Source organism: Caenorhabditis remanei, chromosome III (assembly GCF_010183535.1).
Source record: "Caenorhabditis remanei strain PX506 chromosome III, whole genome shotgun sequence".
NCBI classification, from domain to species: domain Eukaryota; kingdom Metazoa; phylum Nematoda; class Chromadorea; order Rhabditida; family Rhabditidae; genus Caenorhabditis; species Caenorhabditis remanei.
The window spans coordinates 13140511-13161599 of record NC_071330.1 but is presented as its reverse complement, the minus strand read 5'-3'; the positions used below and the strand labels follow the sequence as shown (position 1 = coordinate 13161599).

At 39.2% G+C, this 21089-nt stretch overlaps 2 protein-coding genes across 2 annotated transcripts; both read right to left on the bottom strand.

Annotated features, from left to right (window-relative positions):
* Window positions 1-56: 56 nt before the first annotated feature.
* GCK72_011142 (uncharacterized protein) lies at window positions 57-4487 on the bottom strand (the record flags this gene model as incomplete). Its single annotated transcript, XM_053728247.1, has 6 exons — window positions 57-543; window positions 959-3275; window positions 3403-3498; window positions 3549-3623; window positions 3671-3754; window positions 4379-4487. The coding sequence occupies 6 exons, from the start codon at window positions 4485-4487 to the stop codon at window positions 57-59; spliced, it is 3168 nt and encodes a 1055-aa protein (XP_053587824.1).
* Window positions 4488-6928: 2441 nt separating this feature from the next.
* GCK72_011141 (uncharacterized protein) lies at window positions 6929-16674 on the bottom strand (the record flags this gene model as incomplete). Its single annotated transcript, XM_053728246.1, has 11 exons — window positions 6929-6988; window positions 7040-7274; window positions 7875-8024; window positions 8114-9607; window positions 10984-11067; window positions 11510-11863; window positions 13032-13358; window positions 13814-13924; window positions 14821-15231; window positions 16132-16429; window positions 16575-16674. The coding sequence occupies 11 exons, from the start codon at window positions 16672-16674 to the stop codon at window positions 6929-6931; spliced, it is 3624 nt and encodes a 1207-aa protein (XP_053587823.1).
* Window positions 16675-21089: the final 4415 nt, after the last annotated feature.

Here is a 21089-nt window from a genome sequence, read left to right as displayed (position 1 = left end):
GTTCGTTGAAATTTCAAATGTTCAGTGAAAAAAACTCTGAACTTCGACTAATTTTTTTAGGAACGGTGGTTGTATTGTCTCTCTTTTGGCTCCGCCTCCTCGGGCTCCTCTTTCTCCTTTGGAGCCTCAGGGAAGTACGGTACTCTTTCCGGTTGTTTCTGAATCTCAGAAGACAGATCATATTTTGGAATTCTTGGCTCAAAATCAATCTCCTCCGAAATACGGTATTGCTGTGGGCAGAAGTACGGTATTGGATCCCGACGTGGATCAATTCTGGGGCGTCTGAAAGCCGCTTCTGACGACGTGGGGGCGGAGTCAAAATCCATCTCCTCCTCTTCTTCTTCCTCCTCTTCTGAATAATACGGTACCGATTTCGGTGCTCCGCCCATCGCCACATAAAGAGTTTTCGCATCGACTCCAGAATCCTTCTTATCTGTCAACTTTGGCTTCTTCGCCGCGCCACTACTCTTGAATTTTGTGGAAGTTGGGTACGAATATTTTTTGTCGCGTGGATTCGGAAACCTTTTGAAGTTCGTATCTTGGCTGAAAATGACCAGAGAAACCCCAAATTTTGTGGTAAGGAAGAATGAAAAAGATGTAAACTTCCTCTCCCAGTTGTTTCAACCAATTTTAGAATCTCAAAGCTGTCCCGTATCGAAAAGATGGAAAGAGAACGTCAATTAGCATAATTTCAAGACTTTTATTTGACAAAGCTTATGTAGAAAAAGAACTTTATTGAAAAACTGAGAAAGAATTCAGTTAAATTCGAAGAATCGACATCGTTTCATACTGCCTTCCGGGAGAATCTGAAATATATAATGGTCTCTTTTGATCATCTGAAGACCCTTACCATTCAAATTATCAATACGAGAAGAAGAAGAGTGATCCCCATGACGAGCCAGCAGTTGAAACTGAAAATATGATTGTTAGTAATCATTCAAATAATTTTTTTTCTTACTGATGGCTTCCCTTCTGTTCAATCTTCTCCGATCTTCTAGAATCACTACTTGGATTCTTGCCTTCACCTGTTGGTCTCTTCTCCAATGGTCCCTTTCTGTCTTGAGATACATTTTTCGGAGTTATCTTCTTCTTAAACAACTCAAAAAATAAGTCGAGTTGCTTCAACGATTCCTCGGTTTCCTTGATCGCAGTCTGATGCTTCGAGTAGTCCAAACCAAGCGAATCCAAAGAGTCCAAGTCATCCTTGATCTTCAGAAGGTCCTGTTGATGGCTCTTCAGATTTGGGTCCTTCGATAGCTCATCGATTGTCTCACTGATTTCCAAAAAGTCCATTGGAATTCCTTGGGATCCATTAGCAAGTGAGAAAATCGGCCAGAGGGAGACCAGATCAGTAGATGGTGATGGCGTCACAGAAGTCTCGATCTTATCAATTGCGGCGATCAAGGTCGTCAATTCTTTGTCCAATCCGAGCAACTGATTCAACTGGTCCTGTTGTGGCTGACTCACGTGTTTCAACTGATTCTGAATCAACTTCTCCATCGCTGGAGTCATCACTGTCTGGTTCTTCTTCTTCACCATCCGCATGCTCCGGAAGACACGAGTCGCTCCACCAATGTTCTGTGAATCCTTGAATAGATCGCGAATCTCGACCAACGACTTCTTCTCCAAACTGTCAGCTCCTTTCATGTTTCCAATCGAAGATTGAAGGTCTTTCAGCTTCGGACGGACTTTTTCAAGTTTCGCAGCGACGGGATCGAAATTGGAAATCTTGATATCCCGATGACTACGAAGAGCATCGAGCACTTCATCGACTTGACTCAATTCCTTGATTCCTTGAAGATTCTTCAGCATGCTTGTGAACGATGTGGATTCTTTCACATAAGTTGCAATCGTTGTATAGTTCTGCAGTATGTTACTTAGTGGTTCTAACGAAGCGCTTTTTCCAATCAATCCGAGTGAAGCATTGAGTGGCAGTATCAAGTCAACAATTTCTTGATATTCCTTGCTGGTTTTCAGATTTTCCTGTGTTTCAGCATAATTCGACCCCACATGAGACTTGCAAATGTGAGACACGGCTGTCAGCTGAGTGTTCTTGTCCGTGTTCAAGGTATGGGTCACAGCGATCACATGATCGACTGCTTTCAACTTCTTTGTGAACTCAACTATTTGGTTCTGCAAGAGAACAAAGGCATCTTGACTGTCAGGCTGCACGTTGACTGACGAGCAAGCATTTTGAATATCTTGAAGTTTGCCAGCAACATCAGCGAGTGGATGATTCATTTCTGACAGCATCGTAACTTTCTTGTGAATGTCAGCCATACTCACAGTCTCCGCATTTGTTTTGGGACCCATAGTTTCATCAACAGAACGAGTGGCTCTCGCCAGAGTCCTCAGCTGAACCAATGCTTTTGCCAGAGATTCCGATTGTCCATCAACTGCTTGTTCAATCCACGGATCCTTCAAATCATCCGAAACCTGCTCCAGATCTTTGAAACCATTAGGAAATCCATTCGTGTGAATCAAAATGTTTCCAGAACTCCTATGGTGACGGCCGATGAATAGTTGACCCAACTTGGAAACATTCGAGAGATGCGCTTTCGCACCTTTGCCGACCTCATTCAACGCATTCAACTTATCTCGAAGAGCACCTAACGGTGTTCTGTCCCTCGTTGAACTATACATCAAGAGATTCTCGTTCTTCCGGAAGGAAGCAACACTTTTTTGAAAACTGATGAATGGAGCAAAAATGGAGTCTGCCTTCCGGAGAACGTCAGATTTCAAAGTGTCAGAATAGGTATCCAAATTTCCAGCAGCCAAACTGTTGACTAAGTACGTCAGCGTCGAAATGCCAAGATTGATGTCACCAACAGCTACAGATTGAGATTTGAAGGTTTCAATTGCATTCAAAAAGCCCAAATAGTAGGTATTTAATTCATTGAATTTAGTCCAGTCAACGTTGAGAGTCTTCCAAGCAATGAGAGCATTGGAGTATTCTTTGGATGGTTCTTTCAGCTCACTGACACCATTTGATTCCCGAACAAATAAGCTAATTGTCGTCAGTCGTTTCTCCATTCTTGCGACTTCATCATTCTTTGCCAGCGTAGTCGAAAGACTTTGAATATCCTGGACAACCTTCGAAAGTTCATCTAATTTGATTCCATCGATGTCGGACAAAGAGACACTTCCGAAGTTGAGAAGCTCAGCGATGAGAACATCCGGTTTGATGGTTCCATTGATGATTCCCTGCTGAATCGATATTCCATTGACAACTCGAGATATCTTTTCCATACGATCGACGATGCTTGTGAAGTTTTCTGAAAGAAACGTTGGTTGATTGGTGGGAAAGATACAGTATGAAGAACTTATTGTAGCTCTGGAACCCGCCTCTTAGAGGCGCGGGTTCACAAAGAGTGAGGTGCCCTATCTGTCTACAGTACTCACCATTAGAATCACGTCGGAAACGGGAGCGGTCGGATTTGGAGTCAGATGGGTGGGGTTCGGAGTAAGTACGGTGGTGTGGATCCTTGTTGGTCACTTCTGAAACAAATTAGATGACTACAGTACTACTAGCTATCATTCAAACTTACTATAAGTGCCTGATGGAATGTAGAGACGATCCATCTTCTGTGGATCATTGTGTATTTCATCGCTCGAAGGCGGATCTGAAAATGAACTTTCATTGTGGAAACTGAGATCTTGAACTACTTACAGTTAGCATTGCCGATATCGGCTGATTGTTTGAGGCCATTGGAGGCAGTTGTCAAAATCGAGCAGGCCAGGAAGATCAAGAGCTCTGAAAAATATCAGTAGAGATACAGTAACCTAACAAGGGGTCCCATTGGCGCGCACTCCCAACTTACTTGCTCTTCCAAACCTCGCCATTCTGACGTTTTTTCTTTGCGGCAATTCGTTGTAATCACAAATCGAGAACTGATTTGGTTTGGGGGAAAGAGTGTTTATATAAGGAAGGAAAAAGAGCGCAATAGGTTAGTGGAGTAGCCCACGTCAATTTTATTGAAAGTTTTTCACTTCTTACTGGAAGTTTTTTTTTTCAATCGCACTTCATAGAGATCCTACGGAAAGTCGGATAGAGATCCTAACAGGGGTCCCATGGGCGTGCACTCCCAACTTACTTGACCCTCTGGCGCTCGCCATCCCAAAAATTCGTATTTGCGTCAGTTTTGGTTTTATCACAAATCGAAAGCTGATTTGAATTTGAGGAAACAGCGGCTATATAAGGAAGGAAAAGGAGCGCAGTGGGTTAGTGGAGTAGTTCAATTCACGGGAATTTCATTTTTTTAATTAAATTAATTTTATCTTCTCCACGTGTTTTTTGGAACCGCGCTCTATTGAAATCCTACGAAAATTCACAATCAGACGGAGCGCCATTACAACCCAAATAAGAAAGATAACTCACTGTTCTTCATGTTGCTCATTACTCCAAATCTTGACTTCTTGCAAGCTCCTTTGGAATTATTCTTGCGAACAACTCCTACTTTTAGTTTCGATTGTCGAATTCGATACATCTTTCGTAATGATTGAAAAAAAAGAGAAAACAAGTGGCAAATGCCACGTAGGGGTCACAAAATAGTGCTTTGAACTTTTCGAGTATTCCACGTGGCTGCTTGACCTTTCAATTTTCACTTTTTGAAAAACATTTTTTGACGCGTGGAATCGTCGTGGAACCTTCTGAAGCTCGTATCTTGGCTGAAAATGACTAGAGAAAACCCAAATTTTGTGGTAAGAGTGACCAATTCTAGAATCCCGAAGTTCTTTTAGACTGTCCTATTTCGAAAAGAAGAAGGAAAGAGAACGACAATTATTAGCTCGGCACAGTTCTTACAACTGCGATCCACCGAAATCATCTTGAGAAATGTCTCTTTTTCTCTGAGTCTCTCAATTCGGTTTCGGCAGAGCGCGGTTGTAAGAAGCGTGCCGTGCGTGTAGCATAACTTCAAAACTTTTATTTGAAAAAGTTTATGTAAAGAAAATAACTTTATTGAAAAATTGAGAAGGAATTCAGTTAAATTCGAAGAATCGACATCCTTTCATACTGCCTTCCGAGGGAATCTGAAATATATAATGTTCTTTTTGATCATCCCATCACTTGATAAGACATCTTTTCAGCTCTGATCTCAAGAAAACTACCCTTATACAAATAAAAATTTACAGTCAATTTCAGAGGCAAAATCGATGAAAATTGTGTGAAAGAAGAATCAAGAATCCCTAAAAATATGTAATTAAAGAGAAATATGAAAACGATTGTAAATTTAAAAAAAAATTAATTTTATTGTGAGAATCCATTGGAAACAAAAATTTGAAGAAAGGGAAAAGGAATGGCAGACAAAAGGAAACAGATAAATACAAAACGGGTTACTGTAAAGAAATAGGAAAGATGTGTGTTTTGCTTTTTTACCAATTTCAATTTCAACAAAAAATGAAGGAAATTGTCAAAAATTAGTTAAGTTCCTCAACGAAAATAAATTCTTCTGCATGCCTTGCTCTTCTTCCTGATTGGTCCGATCATGGCTGGCGGGTGTCGTGACAATTCCAGGTAGCAACGTCTCCAATCACACTGAAAACCTCTATTGCCTGGTGCAATGTTACAATACTTGAAAACACGCGATGAGCCACTTTCATCATAATTCCAAAAAAATCTGAAGCATTCCCTGTTTCATCGGTCGTTGTCATGTATTCACACTCAATCAGTTGCTCGTGAAGTGAATTCATTTGGATTGGATGGTGGAGTGAGTATCACTTGAAAGATTTCCGGTTCCAAAGTGTCGAATAGCTGGAAATTGATTGACTTCTTCGCAGAATCTGCAACCTAAGAAGACGAATGTTGCTCGGCTCACCTACAATTACTGGATATAAATGTACTTTGAGAGTGTGGAAACGGAGTCATTGATAGTCCCACAGGGTAAATTTTACATGGATTATACAAATCACAAATAGATCGTCATTTTTGTAGTTGAAAATTTTTTTGGTAAAGCAACTCTCTGGTGAGTTACAGCTCATCAAAGTGAAATGTTCGGAAAATTCACACCGAAATTGCGAGATTTGAGAGGGAAATTACTTTGCCGATCCGTAACTTCTTAGAGAGTCTTCATACAAAAAAATTGTCAACTACAAAAATTGAGAGCTATTCTTAATCTGTATAACCCATTCAACGTTTACTTTGTGGGACAGTTAGTTTTACCATCACACACTCTCAAAATTGGTCATTTACGCTGAAAATAGCTCGTTTGGAAACCATGAGATTTGCCAACATTTCAAAACCAAACATTTCGACAGTAAAAGTGAAAAAAATACTGAAAAATGAGGCGATTTTTCAGTATACTACTTCCCGATTAGTCTCAAAATGTTCAAGTTTCAAAAGGTCTGGTTTTGAAATGTCTTCTGTCGAAATGCGAAAGTTGCCGAATGTTTCTGTTTCCAAACGCCCCGAAGCTGATCTGAAGGACAGTTACAGTAAGAACACAGCATGAACTATGAGTATGATCCATCTTCATAGAACTACTTACAGTTACAGTAAGACCGACAGATACAGTAAGACTTACAGTGAGATCTACAGCTACAGTACTACTTCGGGTTACTGTAAAAAAGAATACAGGAAAGCTACAGTAACCTTGATCTTGGATCCAATAAAATCCATCCCGCCACATCCAGAAAAAGAGCCATTCTGGGAAAGAAACAAAGTAAAGACCCAGATTCGCAGTATCATCTATAGTTACAGTAAGACGTACAGTAAGACCTACAACTACAGTACTACTACAGGTTACTGTAAAATAAAGAATGCAGGAAAGCTACAGTAACCTTGATCCTGGATCCAATGAAAATTCTGGGAAACACACATAAAAACATTGCTAAATTCATCTATATAAAAACAAAATGCCCGTACAAAGAAAATTATGAAATTATGACAATTGAAAAAGTATTACAATGAAACAATTAAACAAATTAATTATTATGACGGATCCTTCATGATCGCTTTCTTGATTCCCGCTTGGAACATTTTGACGGATCCCTGAAAATAAAGATTCTAAAAACGGCACCGACACGCCAGCCACAAACTCACCAACAGCCTATCTCCATACATCTGTCGTTGTGCTGGTGTCAATTTGGAGTTTGCGTCGGAGAACTCTTTCGAGAAGGTTTTCAGATGAATCTCCATTTCTTCGATTGCCGAATCGACGAATTCATCGGAATGAGGTCTCAACGGTTCTTCGATTGGAGTAGTAGTTGGAACATGCTTCTGATTGTTGAACAATTCCATTGCCAACATCACTTTCGATGGTTTTGAAGCGGGACGTCTGGAATTTCAGAGTTTGGGGGATTCTTATCAATTTCGGATGTCTGCCTATCAATCTGTATAGCCGGATGTTCAAATTTTAAAGACTTTTTAATGAGAAAAACATGAAAATCGGGTGAATGTTACAGAATCGTCGATTTCCTTGAATTTTATAGAAATTGCAATCGGAAATTGTGATTTTTCACTGAATATGATGGTTTTTAAAGAAATTTGTTAAATATACAGTATTCTCACCTGAAAAATTCTGAATTTGATGAAAAAATGAACGAAAACGTTTTAACACAGCAATCTACAGATTTTTAAATGTTTTTTGCCAAAAAGTCCATTAAAATTTCAAATGTTCAGTGAAAAAACTCTGAACTTTGACTAATTGTTCAGGTTTTTCTCTTCAAAAATCAAATTTTTCTGTCTGTGTTTCCGGATATCCATAAATGTCTATATCTGTCAACAGACTCAACATGGAATCCGTATAATGACTGTCTGTGTGTCCATACATCCGGATGTCTTTATACATCTCAATCTGTCAGCTTGTTTGTGTTTCCAAATGTCCCAAAACAACGAATTTTTGCCAATTTTTTTTCCAAAAACATCTAAAACTCACGTCAAAAAACCAGATGAAGAAGAGGACGGTGTATTCATCATATCCATCGTTTCTCCATTCCATCCACCTTGCAATACAATCAACTCTTTCTTTGGCTTTTTTTCTACCCATCCATTGGGTTCAATGCCAGAATTAATAGGGTCGAATGTACTGAAAATAACAAAATTTCATATATCGTATAATTTTCAGCTCATAGAATTGTGTTTTAAGCGAGTTGTCCCGATTCCCAAAGTACTCACCTCATCGTGGCCACCGGTATCGGTTGTTTCGGCACAATCGGTACCAATTGTTTCTTCTGGAGAAAATTGGTAGTTGGCACTTTTCTCGCTATAAAACGTCTCCCGACATAAAGGGGCGGGGCATGTCGGTTTGCAGGTAATGGAGGTGGCGTCTTATCGTATACATAGGAACGGAGGTTGTATTGTCTCTCTTTTGGCTCCGCCTCCTCGGGCTCCGCCTCCGGGAAGTACGGTACTCTTTCCGGTTGTTTCTGAATCTCAGAAGACAGATCATATTCTGGAATTCTTGGCTCAAAATCCATCTCTTCCGGAATAGAAATACGGTATTGCTGTGGGCAGAAGTACGGTATTGGATCCCGACGTGGATCAATTCTGGGGCGTCTGAAAACCGCTTCTGACGACGTGGGGGCGGAATCAAAATCCATCTCCTCCTCATCTTCTTCCTCTTCTGAATAATACGGTATCGATTCGGTTTTCGGTGCTCCGCCCATTGCCATATAAAGAGTTTTCGCATCGACTCCAGAATCCTTCTTATCCGTCAATCTTGGCTTGTTCGTCGCGCCTGTACCCTTGACTTTGGCAGAAGTACGGTACGACGGTGGGTAGAGGTACGGTACGGGTTTTCGAGGTGGATCAATTCTGGACCCAATTCCGGGCGGTCTGAGAACTTTAGGTGGAATCTTTGGTGCTTCTGACGTCGTGGGAGCTTCATAATCCCTAATTTTCCCAATTTTCGGATAGTATGGCACATGTTCCCAAACAAGTTTTGTTTTTGGCACCGTGCTAGCCAGTGTCAAGGCTCCAGAATCCTCAAATCTCTCCGGTTTTTGTTCTGTGACGACGTCAAGAGCGGGATGATCGTATGCCACATACGGTACCGTTTCGACTGCTCTAGAAGGGCGCACTTGCTCAAAGTATGCCGGAACCTTGTTGTGGTCCGTTTTGAATTTTCGAAAAACGGTTTGCGGAATCGTCGTCGGCGCTTCTGAATCCGCAATTTCCGGATAGTATGGGGCACGTTCCCGGATGGTTTTAACTATGAGCTGTGTGGGTTTTGACGTTATTGGCACCGTGCCAGCCTGTTTCAATGCTCCAGAATCCTCAAATCTCTCCGGTTTTTGCTCTTTTTCTGGGATTTTCGGCGGTGATGTCACTGACAATTTCTCCGGTTTTCGCTCTTCTTGTGCTCCAGAATCCAGTGGGTCCATTCTCATCGAAAAAGCATTCTGAATCTTTTCAAAAGACGTCGGCTCGTCCCTTGTCGGTTTCTCATCGATTTCCGCGTCTTCTGAAACAAAATCCATCGGTTCCAGTTTCACTTCCGTCTCCGCATCCTCGTTGTTTTCTGAATCCTCTTCCGCCTCCGCAATTCTTTTTTTCCTTCTATGATCCTCTACTCGTTTCCCATATTCAAGTTCTGTGAAATATTGATAACGGAGCTTTTCATTCGGAAAGTACGGTGGTGGTTCGTTTGGTGATTGTTTCGCGGCGAGGCTGCAAGAAATTGGGGGAAATTTAAAATTTAAAAATTAAAAAAAAAGAGTTTTCTTTTAGAAAATGTTTGAGAATTTTCTGAAAATTGACTCATAGGTAGATTCGACCATTCTGAATACGATGGTAACAAAATCTTTTGCCTATTCCTGCTTCTACGAGCACGAAGCTTGATCCGCAAGATTTCCCTCTTGTTCGGGCAGTGAAGAGTGCAAAATCTTGCGGAGCAACTTTCGAGCTCGCTGTTGAGCTCCGGAACAGAAATATGCAAAAGATTTTGCTACCATCGTATTCAGAATGGTCGAAACTAAGTCAATTTTCAGCAAATTCTCAAACATTTTCTAAAAGTAGTTCTCTTGTAAGGAATGGAAGGTTTCGAGTGGAGAGACAGATGCTATCTTATAGCAATTTTTCGCTACTATCTTACTGGAACATCTCTCTCGACTATTTCCCTTTCACCTATCTGCTTGATCTCTTCTTTGGAACAGGCTCCCTTTCTCCGATATTCAGCTTTTTTCTTGTCACCTCATTCTTCCTTCCAAATACTAAATGTCATGCGTACTGTGACTAATGATGTCTCTCTTCCGAGTCTCCTATCCGGATCCTTTTCGTCGCCTCATCCTTCCTCCCATCATGAAATTCTTATCTTAATCTCCTCCCCTCCCTATAAGTAGTGCTCCACCCTTCGTTCTCATAGTCAGTTAGTCTTGTATCCGGATAGCCTAGTGGATGGTTGTCGATCGCCTGTCTTCTTATTTTTATTGAATCATTCTAACTTATTCAACTTATTTTTCTAGAGCCGCCAACAGGATTTTATTATCGACTGGATCGACCAAATCAGCCAGACTGCAGGTTAGTGATTGTTTTGGACATCTAGTATTTACTATGATCATTGTTAGGTAATTGCGTTCATAACGGTCGGCAAATCCCGCGTAATTGCGGAGATCAAGAAGAAATATGAGGGTATTTGCCTCATCACCGCATTGATGGCCAAGGGTGCCCTAGCCATAGGAGGAAGAACCCTCCACTCTGCTCTCAAGATCCCCATCGCAGGAGAGAACTGGATGGATTTTCGATACTAATCATGGATGAAGTCACACTATTGGACATGCATCTCATCAACCTCGTTAAAAATATTAAATTCGAATAAATGTTATCACTTTAATATCTCAGATTCAATTTACAGATACTCCCAATAGAGGCGCTCTCATTAGTGTCTGTGTACTGTAATTCCGGCCTCTGAAAATAAATAAGCCACGCCCACTTCCTGTCTCGGTGATTGCTGAACCTTTACGGTACGGTAGTCGAGAAGTGGGCGTGGCTTATTTTTAGAGAATATCTATGTCCGGATGTCCATCCGGATGTCCAGATGTCCTTACCTCGCTGCTTTCTCTGCTCTCTTCGCCGCCGCAATTCTATCTCTTTTTCTGATATATTTCACACGTGGTCGTATTCCTTGAGGTCTGCAAAATCGCCGTTTTTTGTTTCTTCGATCAGAAATGATCATTTTTACTCATCCAAAGTCGAAACATGAGTTTGTGGTAAGTTTCTGTGGTTTTTTCTATAAAAAATCCATTATTCCGCCAAATTTCAGCAGAAATTTTGAGTTTTCAGGGGTAAAATTCCTAAGTTCAAGTCAACTTTTCGAATTTTTCAGTGAAAAAATACATTTTGCCACAGATTTTAGCTAAAATTTCGAATTTTCCAGTTCAAAATTGTCCAAATATTGCATGAAACCATAATTTTTCGCATATTCTAAGTAAAAATCGTAGTTTTCCACTAATTTTCAGACTTTTTTTAAAAGAAAAAATCTTTAAAATGTAACTAAAAAAACGACGTTTTCTTTCAAAAACTGTCAAAACCTATAATTTTTCTAAAATTTCCATCTCACTCAAAAAAACTGACAAATAGGGGAATCTATCACTATTCGATGCAGTCGCCTCGATTCTCTCCCTTTTCTTCGCCATTTCATGCATCTGATTGAATAAATTCGTATTGTGTCGTCGTGTCTCCTCAGATAAATGAATCCCCTCATCTCCACTTTCATCTCCTCCGTTTCGTCCTCTCCGTCCAATCGAAAAACCATTTCCAGCCGCAAATTTGATGGATCTTGTTCTGGTGAGAACAACACTGGCGACTGATTCAAACTCTGCGAGTACTTCATCTTCAACCGGGTGGTTCAGAGCAAAATAGAGATCCATTTTGGTCTTTTTGTCGTATGGTAGGTACTGTATATTATCCATTAGGTCCTTCACGAAACTGCAAAAAACTGGTTGAAATCGGATGTTACAGATTTTCGACTTCTCCCCCCTTGGCCTAGAAACCCAAATCTAGGCCACCAAACCGATATATTCAGAATCAGCATGTCAAGACGCTTCGAATGAGTATAATCATGGGCGGGCTTCGGTAAAACTTATTTTTAATTGGATGAAGATGGGTCACGCCCCGAAAATTCCAGGTTACTGTAGTTGTCACTAATCAAAATTCGACAATTTTCACATATCTTGATCATAGAAATGCTTGAATATCTTAAAACACTAAAAAGTTACATATTTGCGAAAACCCCAAACCTTTCAAACTACAGTAACTCTGCCAGTTTTGCTCCAATTCTGAAAATTTTTTAAAATTTGGAATCAGCATGTTAAGACACTTCGAATGAGTATAACCATGACTATTTTCTGAAAATTTCGAATTTCGGGGTCAGAAAACTACCGTATCTCAATGAGTTTTGATCCAAAATGCATGAAATGTATATTTTCAGATTCAACGTGAAAAGTGTTTCCAGAAATGTATAATCATGACTGGGTTGGGTCCCACCACGAAACTACGGTATGCGCCTTCAAATTGGGTTACGGTAGTTTTCGTTCTGGGACCAAACTTGCAATAGAATAGGTGGACGAGTATACTTTTCTGAAAGCTCTCAATGAGCTGAATCTGACTCTGTAGGTCTGTTGGCCGAAGTTTGGGTTTCTAGGCCACCGGAGGTGATTTTCTAGGCTGCGACTTCAATTTTTAGTGTTTTTGGTGGCCTAAATTTGTGTTTTTCGCAGTTTTCAATTCGTAATATCGCATTTCAAAGCCGATTCCCAGGAACTTCAAATCCACAATTTTGATATTTTATGCAAAGGCGCTCTACCGAAAAAAAAAACCCATGTTTGGTCTTCATTTTGAAAATATTTTTCTACTTTTGTCTTAAAACGGCTCAATTTTGGTAAAAAATAATCAATTTTCAGCTATTGTGGCCTATAAAACTCTTCCTGGTTACTGTAGTTTTCGTGATGGGACCCAACATGATTCTATCTTTCATAGAGCCCTAAAACTGGATCCTCAAAGTTTGATGACCGAGATTTGGGTGAAGAGGTACTGTATGCGCTTTTAAAACGGATTACTGTAGTTATCGTGTTGAGACCCAATGAAGTTCACTCACTGTTCACTCAAACTCTGCAAACTTCTATCAGTGTGTACATGTGACATGAATTGTTTCCAGAATACCCATCCATTCATTTTCTGATTTATCCGTTTTCCATTACTTCGATACAGAATATATTGCCACATTTGACCGTCCTCTTCCGTAGAGTACGGTCTAGTGTCATTCGATGTATTCGGTGGTTTCAAAGTGGATAATTTGTTAATTGATGAGATTCCAATTATCGATTTATACGGGCGGGATTGAAGGACAATAGGGTTTGGACATGATAGATACTCAGAGATCATTCCTTCTTCATCTAATTTCACATTCACTCGATCGGACAGTCTGAAAATGTGAAAGTTTGGGGATTTTCAAGTCAAAACGCCTGAAAATCAGAAAAAACTGGCTACAACTAATGAAAAATCACTTTCTAAGGTAGATTTCAGAGAAAAATCCGTATTTTCCTATTAAAATTTATCAAAAATGAACCAAGATTAGGTTGAAATTGATAAGGGAACTAAGGCACTAAAAACCTCATTTTTCGGGTTAAAATCCTCCCAAGAAGCCTGAAAATCTCGATTTTAAGCTGAAAAACGCAGAAAAATCGTTGAAAATTACCGAAAAAACCTTGATTTCTAAAAATCAGTTTTCCGGCTTAAAAGCAAAGATAAGTTCGCAAAAATCGTTGAAAAAAATGGCTTTCCCGGTAAAAAATTGATAGAAATTCATGTTTTATGAGTAAAAATGGCCAAAAACTACCTAAATATGATTTTTTTCGATTTTCAAAAACCAAAACTCACTCTTTTCTAAATTCCTCAGGTACTGCACATTCCAAATGGAAATACAATGCCGCTTTTGTCTCAATGTCGAATGGCATTCGGTGGAGATTCGGAAGAAGAATTCGGAAGTATCTGTAGACAGAGAAATGGGGAAAAGTTAAAAAGAATGTCTGTGTGTCTGGTGGTCCAGATCAGAGTTGTCCGGAATCCGGATTCCGAAATTCCGGAATTCAGAGTTTTTTCGGCATTCCGGTTCCGGATTCCGGATTTCGAAAATTTGATTCCGGAAATAGAAATATGTCATTCCGTACAACATGTCTGTGTGTCCGGATATCCGTATGTATGTACTGAAAACTTTATATGTACTTCTAATCGACTTTGCAAAAAGAAATTGGGGGTCTGTGCGGTAATCCGTTTGTCCGGATGTCCGGAACTCGAAATTTGAAAAATTACCTATTTTTACTTTTTTTTTCAGATTTCTGTGCGTCTTTTGTGCTGATTTTCAGTAATTTCTAGAATTTATTCAGATTTTTTTTCAGTTGTTGTGCATTTTCTATCTGTCTGTATGCCCGGATCTTCTGATTTTCTATTTTTGGACAGAGTTAGAAAATTCTAGTCTGTCTGTTTGTCTTTGTGTCCGGATGTCTCTTTTTCTCAACATCTCGCTAAAAGCTCAGGTTTCCAGATAGATTACAACCGGAATTTCTGTTTTTCAAAAAAAATTTCATCGGATTTCTGTCTGTGTGTCCAGATGTCCAGATTGAAGTCAAAAAATTGAAAACTGTCGTGTCTGTCTGTCTGTTTGTCCGTATGTCCAAATAACCTCTTCATCTGTAATTCCAGACTTTTCAGATCCAAAAATCTCCAATTTTTATAGAATTTTCAGAAAAACAGTCCGTTCGGATGTCTGGATGTCTAGATTTCTTTTTTTGCAGATTTCTCGGATTTTTCAGTTTTTCATTTTCCACTCTTTTCTTGTCCATCTGTCCCTCCGTCCAATCCAGATGTCTCTCCCTCTATCAACTCACCTAGCCTTATAAGTCTCTGGTACTCTGTGTCCGCCCGTCTTCTTCTCGTGTTTCTTTCGAAACTCTTCCCAAAATTTCTTCGAATTCGTCAAAATCTCTCCTGTTTTTATCTGATCAACTATGAATTGCCACATCATTCCATCATCGAATTCCGTGAATTTCATTGATTTATTTGACTCCGCCTCCTCCTCTTCTTCATTTTCACTATCCGGATGTACAATATCCCAATGATGAAGTAGTAGACTTCCCGTAATAATTCCAGTCTCATTGAATTCCACTTCGAATTTTTCAATTAGTTTTTCACGGATAGATGCGTCGACGACTCGAATGTCCAATGCATAGTATAAATCCACTTTCTCCTCCAATGTCAGATTCGGATATTCGTGAAGTTTTCGACAGAAATGCATAAAACTGAAAATATAAAGAGAGTTTCAGAGTTAGAAAGAGGGGGCGGGGCTTAATCTCCAGACATCCGGACGAATAGACAGACAGACTGTGAATTTCTAGGTTTTCTGCTGAAAAACCTGTTTTTGAGCAAAAATGCTCAAAAAATCATCATAAAATCCCTATTTTCTATCCGAAAAAACTCTCAAAATTCTCAAAAGCGTTTTTTAAAACAATTTTTTCATCGAAAATGTGAACAATTTCGACGCTTTTTTCCGAACTTCTTTCAATTCTGAATGATAGTCAAAAATTTGACTTTTTCACAAAAAAAAATTTAAAACGTTGAATTATGGCGCCAATCACCTGGGGATCGACAAGTCTGAATTTCCAGGTTTTCTGCTGGAAAACCTCTGTTTTAGCAAAAATTGTTCAAAACTCTCCAAAAAACCCGCAAAATACCCATTTTCTGTCCGAAAAACTCTCTAAATTCTCAAAAGTGGTCTGTGCTGATCGAACATTTTTCTGTTACGGGTTTCTAAGCTGGTGTTCCAAAATCGAAAATTCTTTACGGTCATTTCCGCCGTCAGTGAACTGGTTATGTTTTCTCACAAACCTTGGCCTAGAAACCTAAAACAGAAAAAAGTTCGGCCACCAGCACTGGCCAATTTCAGGAATTTTCGGGCTGAAAATTTGCGGTTTTGGAGGTTTTTGAGTATTATTACGGCTCCGGGCCATTTAGGAACCAAATTCTTTGAAACCCTTTTTATCCGAAAGTCTGTCTGTCTGTTTGTCCGAATGTCCAAACTTTTTGTTTTTAACATGAACATATGACTATTTGACAGGTGTTCTCACGCTCAAAAGTCAAAAAATTCTGATTTTCCCAGTGGAATTTTTCAGCAAATTTCTCCATTTCGTATCTAAACTCACTGTTGTTTGTGTGCATGTGAATCCCTACTGGATCCTGTCAATTCTCTACACTTTTCCCATAAATCCCTGGAATTCAACTCGACTCTTCTCTTCGCAACTCGTCCTTCTCTCAATGGATTTTTCGATCGACACAGTGAGAGAATGAAATGAAATATCGATTGACTTTCTTCCGGAGTGAAATATTCCAACGATTTACGGGCACTCACTTCATCTTTTTTCTGTATTACTCGTTTCATATATGCACGTTTTGATCGGGAAGGTGGCGAAGACGAGGAGCAAGAGGAGGATGTCGGTTCGTCTGAAATTTCAATTTTAGGCTGCGGCGCGGTCGCGTCGCGTGTTCGCATTTTAACAGACATTTGAATTTTCGGTTTTTGAGTTGCGGCGCGGTCGTGTGTCGCCGGCGCCTGGTACGTGGATTCTCAATGGAGCGCATTTCCTACCTTCAAAATCGTCGTCATCAGATTGTGAATCCAAACGAATCGCAATGAATTCATCACGTTTAACAGGTTTCGGTTGTCGTTTTGGTCTGCTACTGGCCATTGCTGAAATAATCAGAGAAAATTGCGATTTTCAGATTTTTTGCGTAAAATTAGTTTTGTTTATGGAAAAATTGTCAACAAACGGTAAAAAGTATAACAAATCCGAAAATAAGTGGTTAGTGTGAAATTCCGGCGTAAATCGACAATTTTTTTTTCAGATTTTTACAAAAATTGCTTTCTTTTCTGAAAAAAAAAGATTTTTAAGATAGAAAATTTCAGAATTTTTAAAAATTAAAATAAGTCTGATTATGGAAAATTTGACAAAAACCGGCCAAAATACTTCAAAATTAAATAAGTAGAACATATTTGAAAATAGGTGGTTTGTGTGGGTTTACGGCGTAAATCGACACGGGTCAACTTTTTTCAGATTTTACAAAAAATTGCATAAAAGTTAGTTTAAAAAATGTTCAAGATGGAAATGTTTCGATTTTAAGAAGTTTTTCACATAAGTTGTGTTTAAAAGTAGTTAAATTCTATTTATTTTTTTGGAAATTTAAAAAAAAACTAGTCGCTGTTGTCGAATTTGAGCATTTTTTCAGCCACTAATCGAAGAGAAAAATTGATTTTTGTCTGTTTTTGCTGGTACCTGTCAATCTTTCGAAATAATTTAAAATTTAAATTAAATTTTGAAGGTAAAATTTTAATAATTTGACTAATTTTCAATTTTTCAAATTTCCACGATTATCGCTTATTTTTCTTTTTTCCTCGACATTTTCTCAAAAATTTGTTTTCAAATCTGAATCATCAAAAGAATATTCAGAAACCGGAGAAAAATTCTAAAAATAGTCGAAGAAACAAGCCGAAAAACTAAAAGGGAAGAAAAACATTTTTAGCGGTCATGGCCGAACTTTTGCAACTTCGGCCACAGGTCCCATGCATGTGTAATAGGGGGTTTTTGATTGTGTAAAGAAAAGTACGGGACGGGGGAATATATTATATGAAAAATCAGAGAAAAATGAGAGAAAACAAATATCGAATTCGTAGGGAAGACGGCCGTGGCCGAATTTTTGCAAACTCGGCCACGTGATTGGATTGGACGAATTTTGGGGAAAAAGACTTTAAATTGCGCCGGAAAATAAGGAAAATGATAACTTTTACTGAAATGTTGAGAAAAATAAAGCAGAAGTTTAAATTAGTTATTTTATGCTGGAAATTGAAAATTCTTGCTAGACTGGCGCAAGTTGGGCGCGTTTTTGAAAATATGTGTTCCTGATCGAAAACTGGGGAAAATCTTCGCAATTTCTACTTATAAAGAATTTATTAAATTTTGTATGAAAGAACACTAATTTTCAAATAAGATAAGTTCAACAATCGAAAAAATGCTATGGCCGAGGTTCCCGACATTATGATGGCCGAGTTGTTGCCGATTCGCGGCCAGCGATGAAACGGTGCTCTATTGGACATTTGAACAGGAATTATACAATTCTTTGGAATGGCACGAAACTGAACATCAATATTTCACTTTTTCTAATTTAATAAAAGTTTTGGTAAAAATCTTACATTAATTTTCCAAATAAAACGTTTGAAAAAAATTAAAATCTAAATGAAAACGAAGCTCACTGCCAGGGTGCTCAACCGATACTTCAAAACCGATTAAAATCGGTTATTGATTAAAAAATCGGGGAAAATATGAGTCGGTTTTTAAAAAAGAAATCGGTTTTTCTCCAGGGAAAAATCGGTTAAAATTCGATTTTCTTCGATTGTTCTGAGAAAAAACCGATTTTGTTCGGATTAGAAACCGGTTAAAACCGATTGTTACTCGATTTTCAACGGTTTTTTTTCTGAAAGTTCAAACTCTACGGCGGTTTGTCACGTTTATATCATATTTTGCACTGTTCTTAATTTAAATTTTACTTAAAATAGATATTTTCTCATTTTTGTTCAAATTTTCTTTAAAAATAAATAAAAACGTGACAGTTTGAATTTTCAAAAAAACCGGTGAAAATCGGTAAAAATCGAAAAATAATCGGTTTTTAAACGGTTTCAAAAACCAATAAAAACCGAAACCGAACGGTTTTTTTCAAAACACAATCGAAGAAAATCGATTCTTCTCCGATTGTTGATCGATTTCCTACCGATTTTAGTTTTTGAGAAATCGGTTAAAATTCTTCGGAGAGAGAAACGATTTTCATCGGTTAAAAAAAAATCGGTTTTTCATCGGTTTTACCTTCGGTTGAGCACCCTGCTCACTGCTATCAATAAAATATCTGATATCCAGTGTTGAGGTGTTAATTTCTGCTGGAATGTGAAAGATGAGACCATCTGTAAGAAGAAACCAAAAATGAGACCGTTGTTCAGGTAGAATTGGTTTATTTTGACAGAAGAATAGATCATAGAGAGAGTGATAAAATAAGCATGAGATAAATAAAGCATAAGACAGGGTTAGGGTAAGACGGGTTTATTTAATGCCGGTTGGAGAGACATGTTGAAGGGATAATTGGGGAGAAGCGTCGATAAGGGGATCATACTTATAGCCCTGGTGTTGGAATGTGAGGCGGAGCAAATGCCGAGATTCAGAAGGAAGAGATGGTAGATAACAGAGTTGCATGGAAGTAAACTCGGAAGTCAGACGGAAGTGAGTTTTATTTCGGCAATATAAAACGAACGGCAAAAATATGAAGTGAATACGTTGTATTGATGGTATTACTACCCTTCGAACATAAAAATTCCAACATTTTACCTATCCCCTACCAGTAGACTTGAAAAAAGATCTGATTTTGAAACCCGGAAAATCCCGGAAGTCGGAAGTGAAGACTTACTCAGGTCTACTGGTAGGGGATAAGTAAAATGTTAGAATTTTCTATGCTCGAAGGGTAGTAATACCATCAATACAACGTATTAACTTCATATTTTTGCAGTTCGTTTTATATTGTCGAAATAAAACTCACTTCCGTCTAACTTCCGAGTTTACTTCCATGCAACTCTGGTAGATAACCGGGAGCCGCAGGTGCATAAAGAGATGACGGTAGGCGGCTCGGGCTCAAAGGGCGTCTGGGCATTCCGGTGGGACAGTGTAAGATATAAGGAGAGAGATATCAGCTGGTGGCGCGGGATAGTCCTGAAATTATTATGGTTAGTGAGACATAACGTGCCATGGAGAGGGCATTAGAGATCTGTCATGGACAGTCTCTTATGGACTTGGGATCTAGCTACAGTAATGCCAAAGGAACCGAAAGGGTGCCTAAGATGACTCACCAATTCAAATCATGACACTTGTCTACATAGATCTCAAACATTGAAACACTGACATTGTACAAATTCGGATCATTGTGTACGTTTCCCCACAGCCAGTTTGTCCGTAGGCAAGGATTATTGTACTGAATAAATAAGATCTGGGTTCGGGTGGGATATAGGTTTATTAGGATAATAGATATAGGCATGCATGGTGCGTGGGCTCCTGGAGGCGGTGATGGAATGTCGGATGGGCTCAAAGGGCATCCGGAGAGACCATGAGAGAGGGAGAGGAGACGGGAGACGAGGCACATGGGAAGGGCCTGTAAGATGGAATAGTCAGAAATAGTATTGGTCTGTAAGAGGGTATCAGAGATATGTCCTGGACAGTCTCTCAGGAATCCTAATCCCTTCTAGCTTGGATGCCTTCTGGAAAGGAGGAGATAGTGTGCCCTTTCCGGAGAGGGAAAAGGCAATATCTGAGCCCTTCCCAGATGACGAATAGTTCCGGGTTTGATCCCGGAAATGGGTGACGTCATGAGACTAAGATACAGTCAAGGCCTAAGGAATATGAATATTCCTTACAACTGTAACTTGCAAGAACATTCAAATTCAGAGAAATTGTGAAGTTTGTATTTACTTTCACTTTTATATTCACATTTTTAGCACAAAATTTCAATATTCCGACATTTTATTGGATGATCTTTACCTTTGAATAACTTTGTGGTTCCGTTACTACTTTCTCAACACTTTCTTGTCCGATGGATCTTTCGAAAATTCTATCAAAGCCCAACAAATGCTGTTTGTCCTTCTGGTAGATCCAGTTTATTTCAGGGTTTCAATGGCGGAAGCGACTGTGCCGATCATCACTCGAACTTTGAAGAATTGAACCAGAACGGCAAAGATGGATCTTTGTGGTCTGCGGGAACTACTGATCGCGTCCTGATGATTTGGTCGGAGCTGATTTTGCTGGCTGTGTTGAGGAAATAGAAAGCGTCGCAAATGGCGGTGCTCATGTCGTTTTCGGCTTGCTGGATGACGTCAAGGAGGACTCTCGGGGCCACATCACAGGGAAGACGCAAGAAGTTCGATGCTGGGGCTCAATGTGCTCGTAGTTTGCCTGAGAGATCATGCAAACTGAACGTTTCCTTCAAGTGTCTTACGACCTCAGTTGATGTGTTCCTCCAATTTCGTCTTGTACAGTACCGTCCAAATTATTGTAAACTTTGGCCGTTTTCAGTTGAA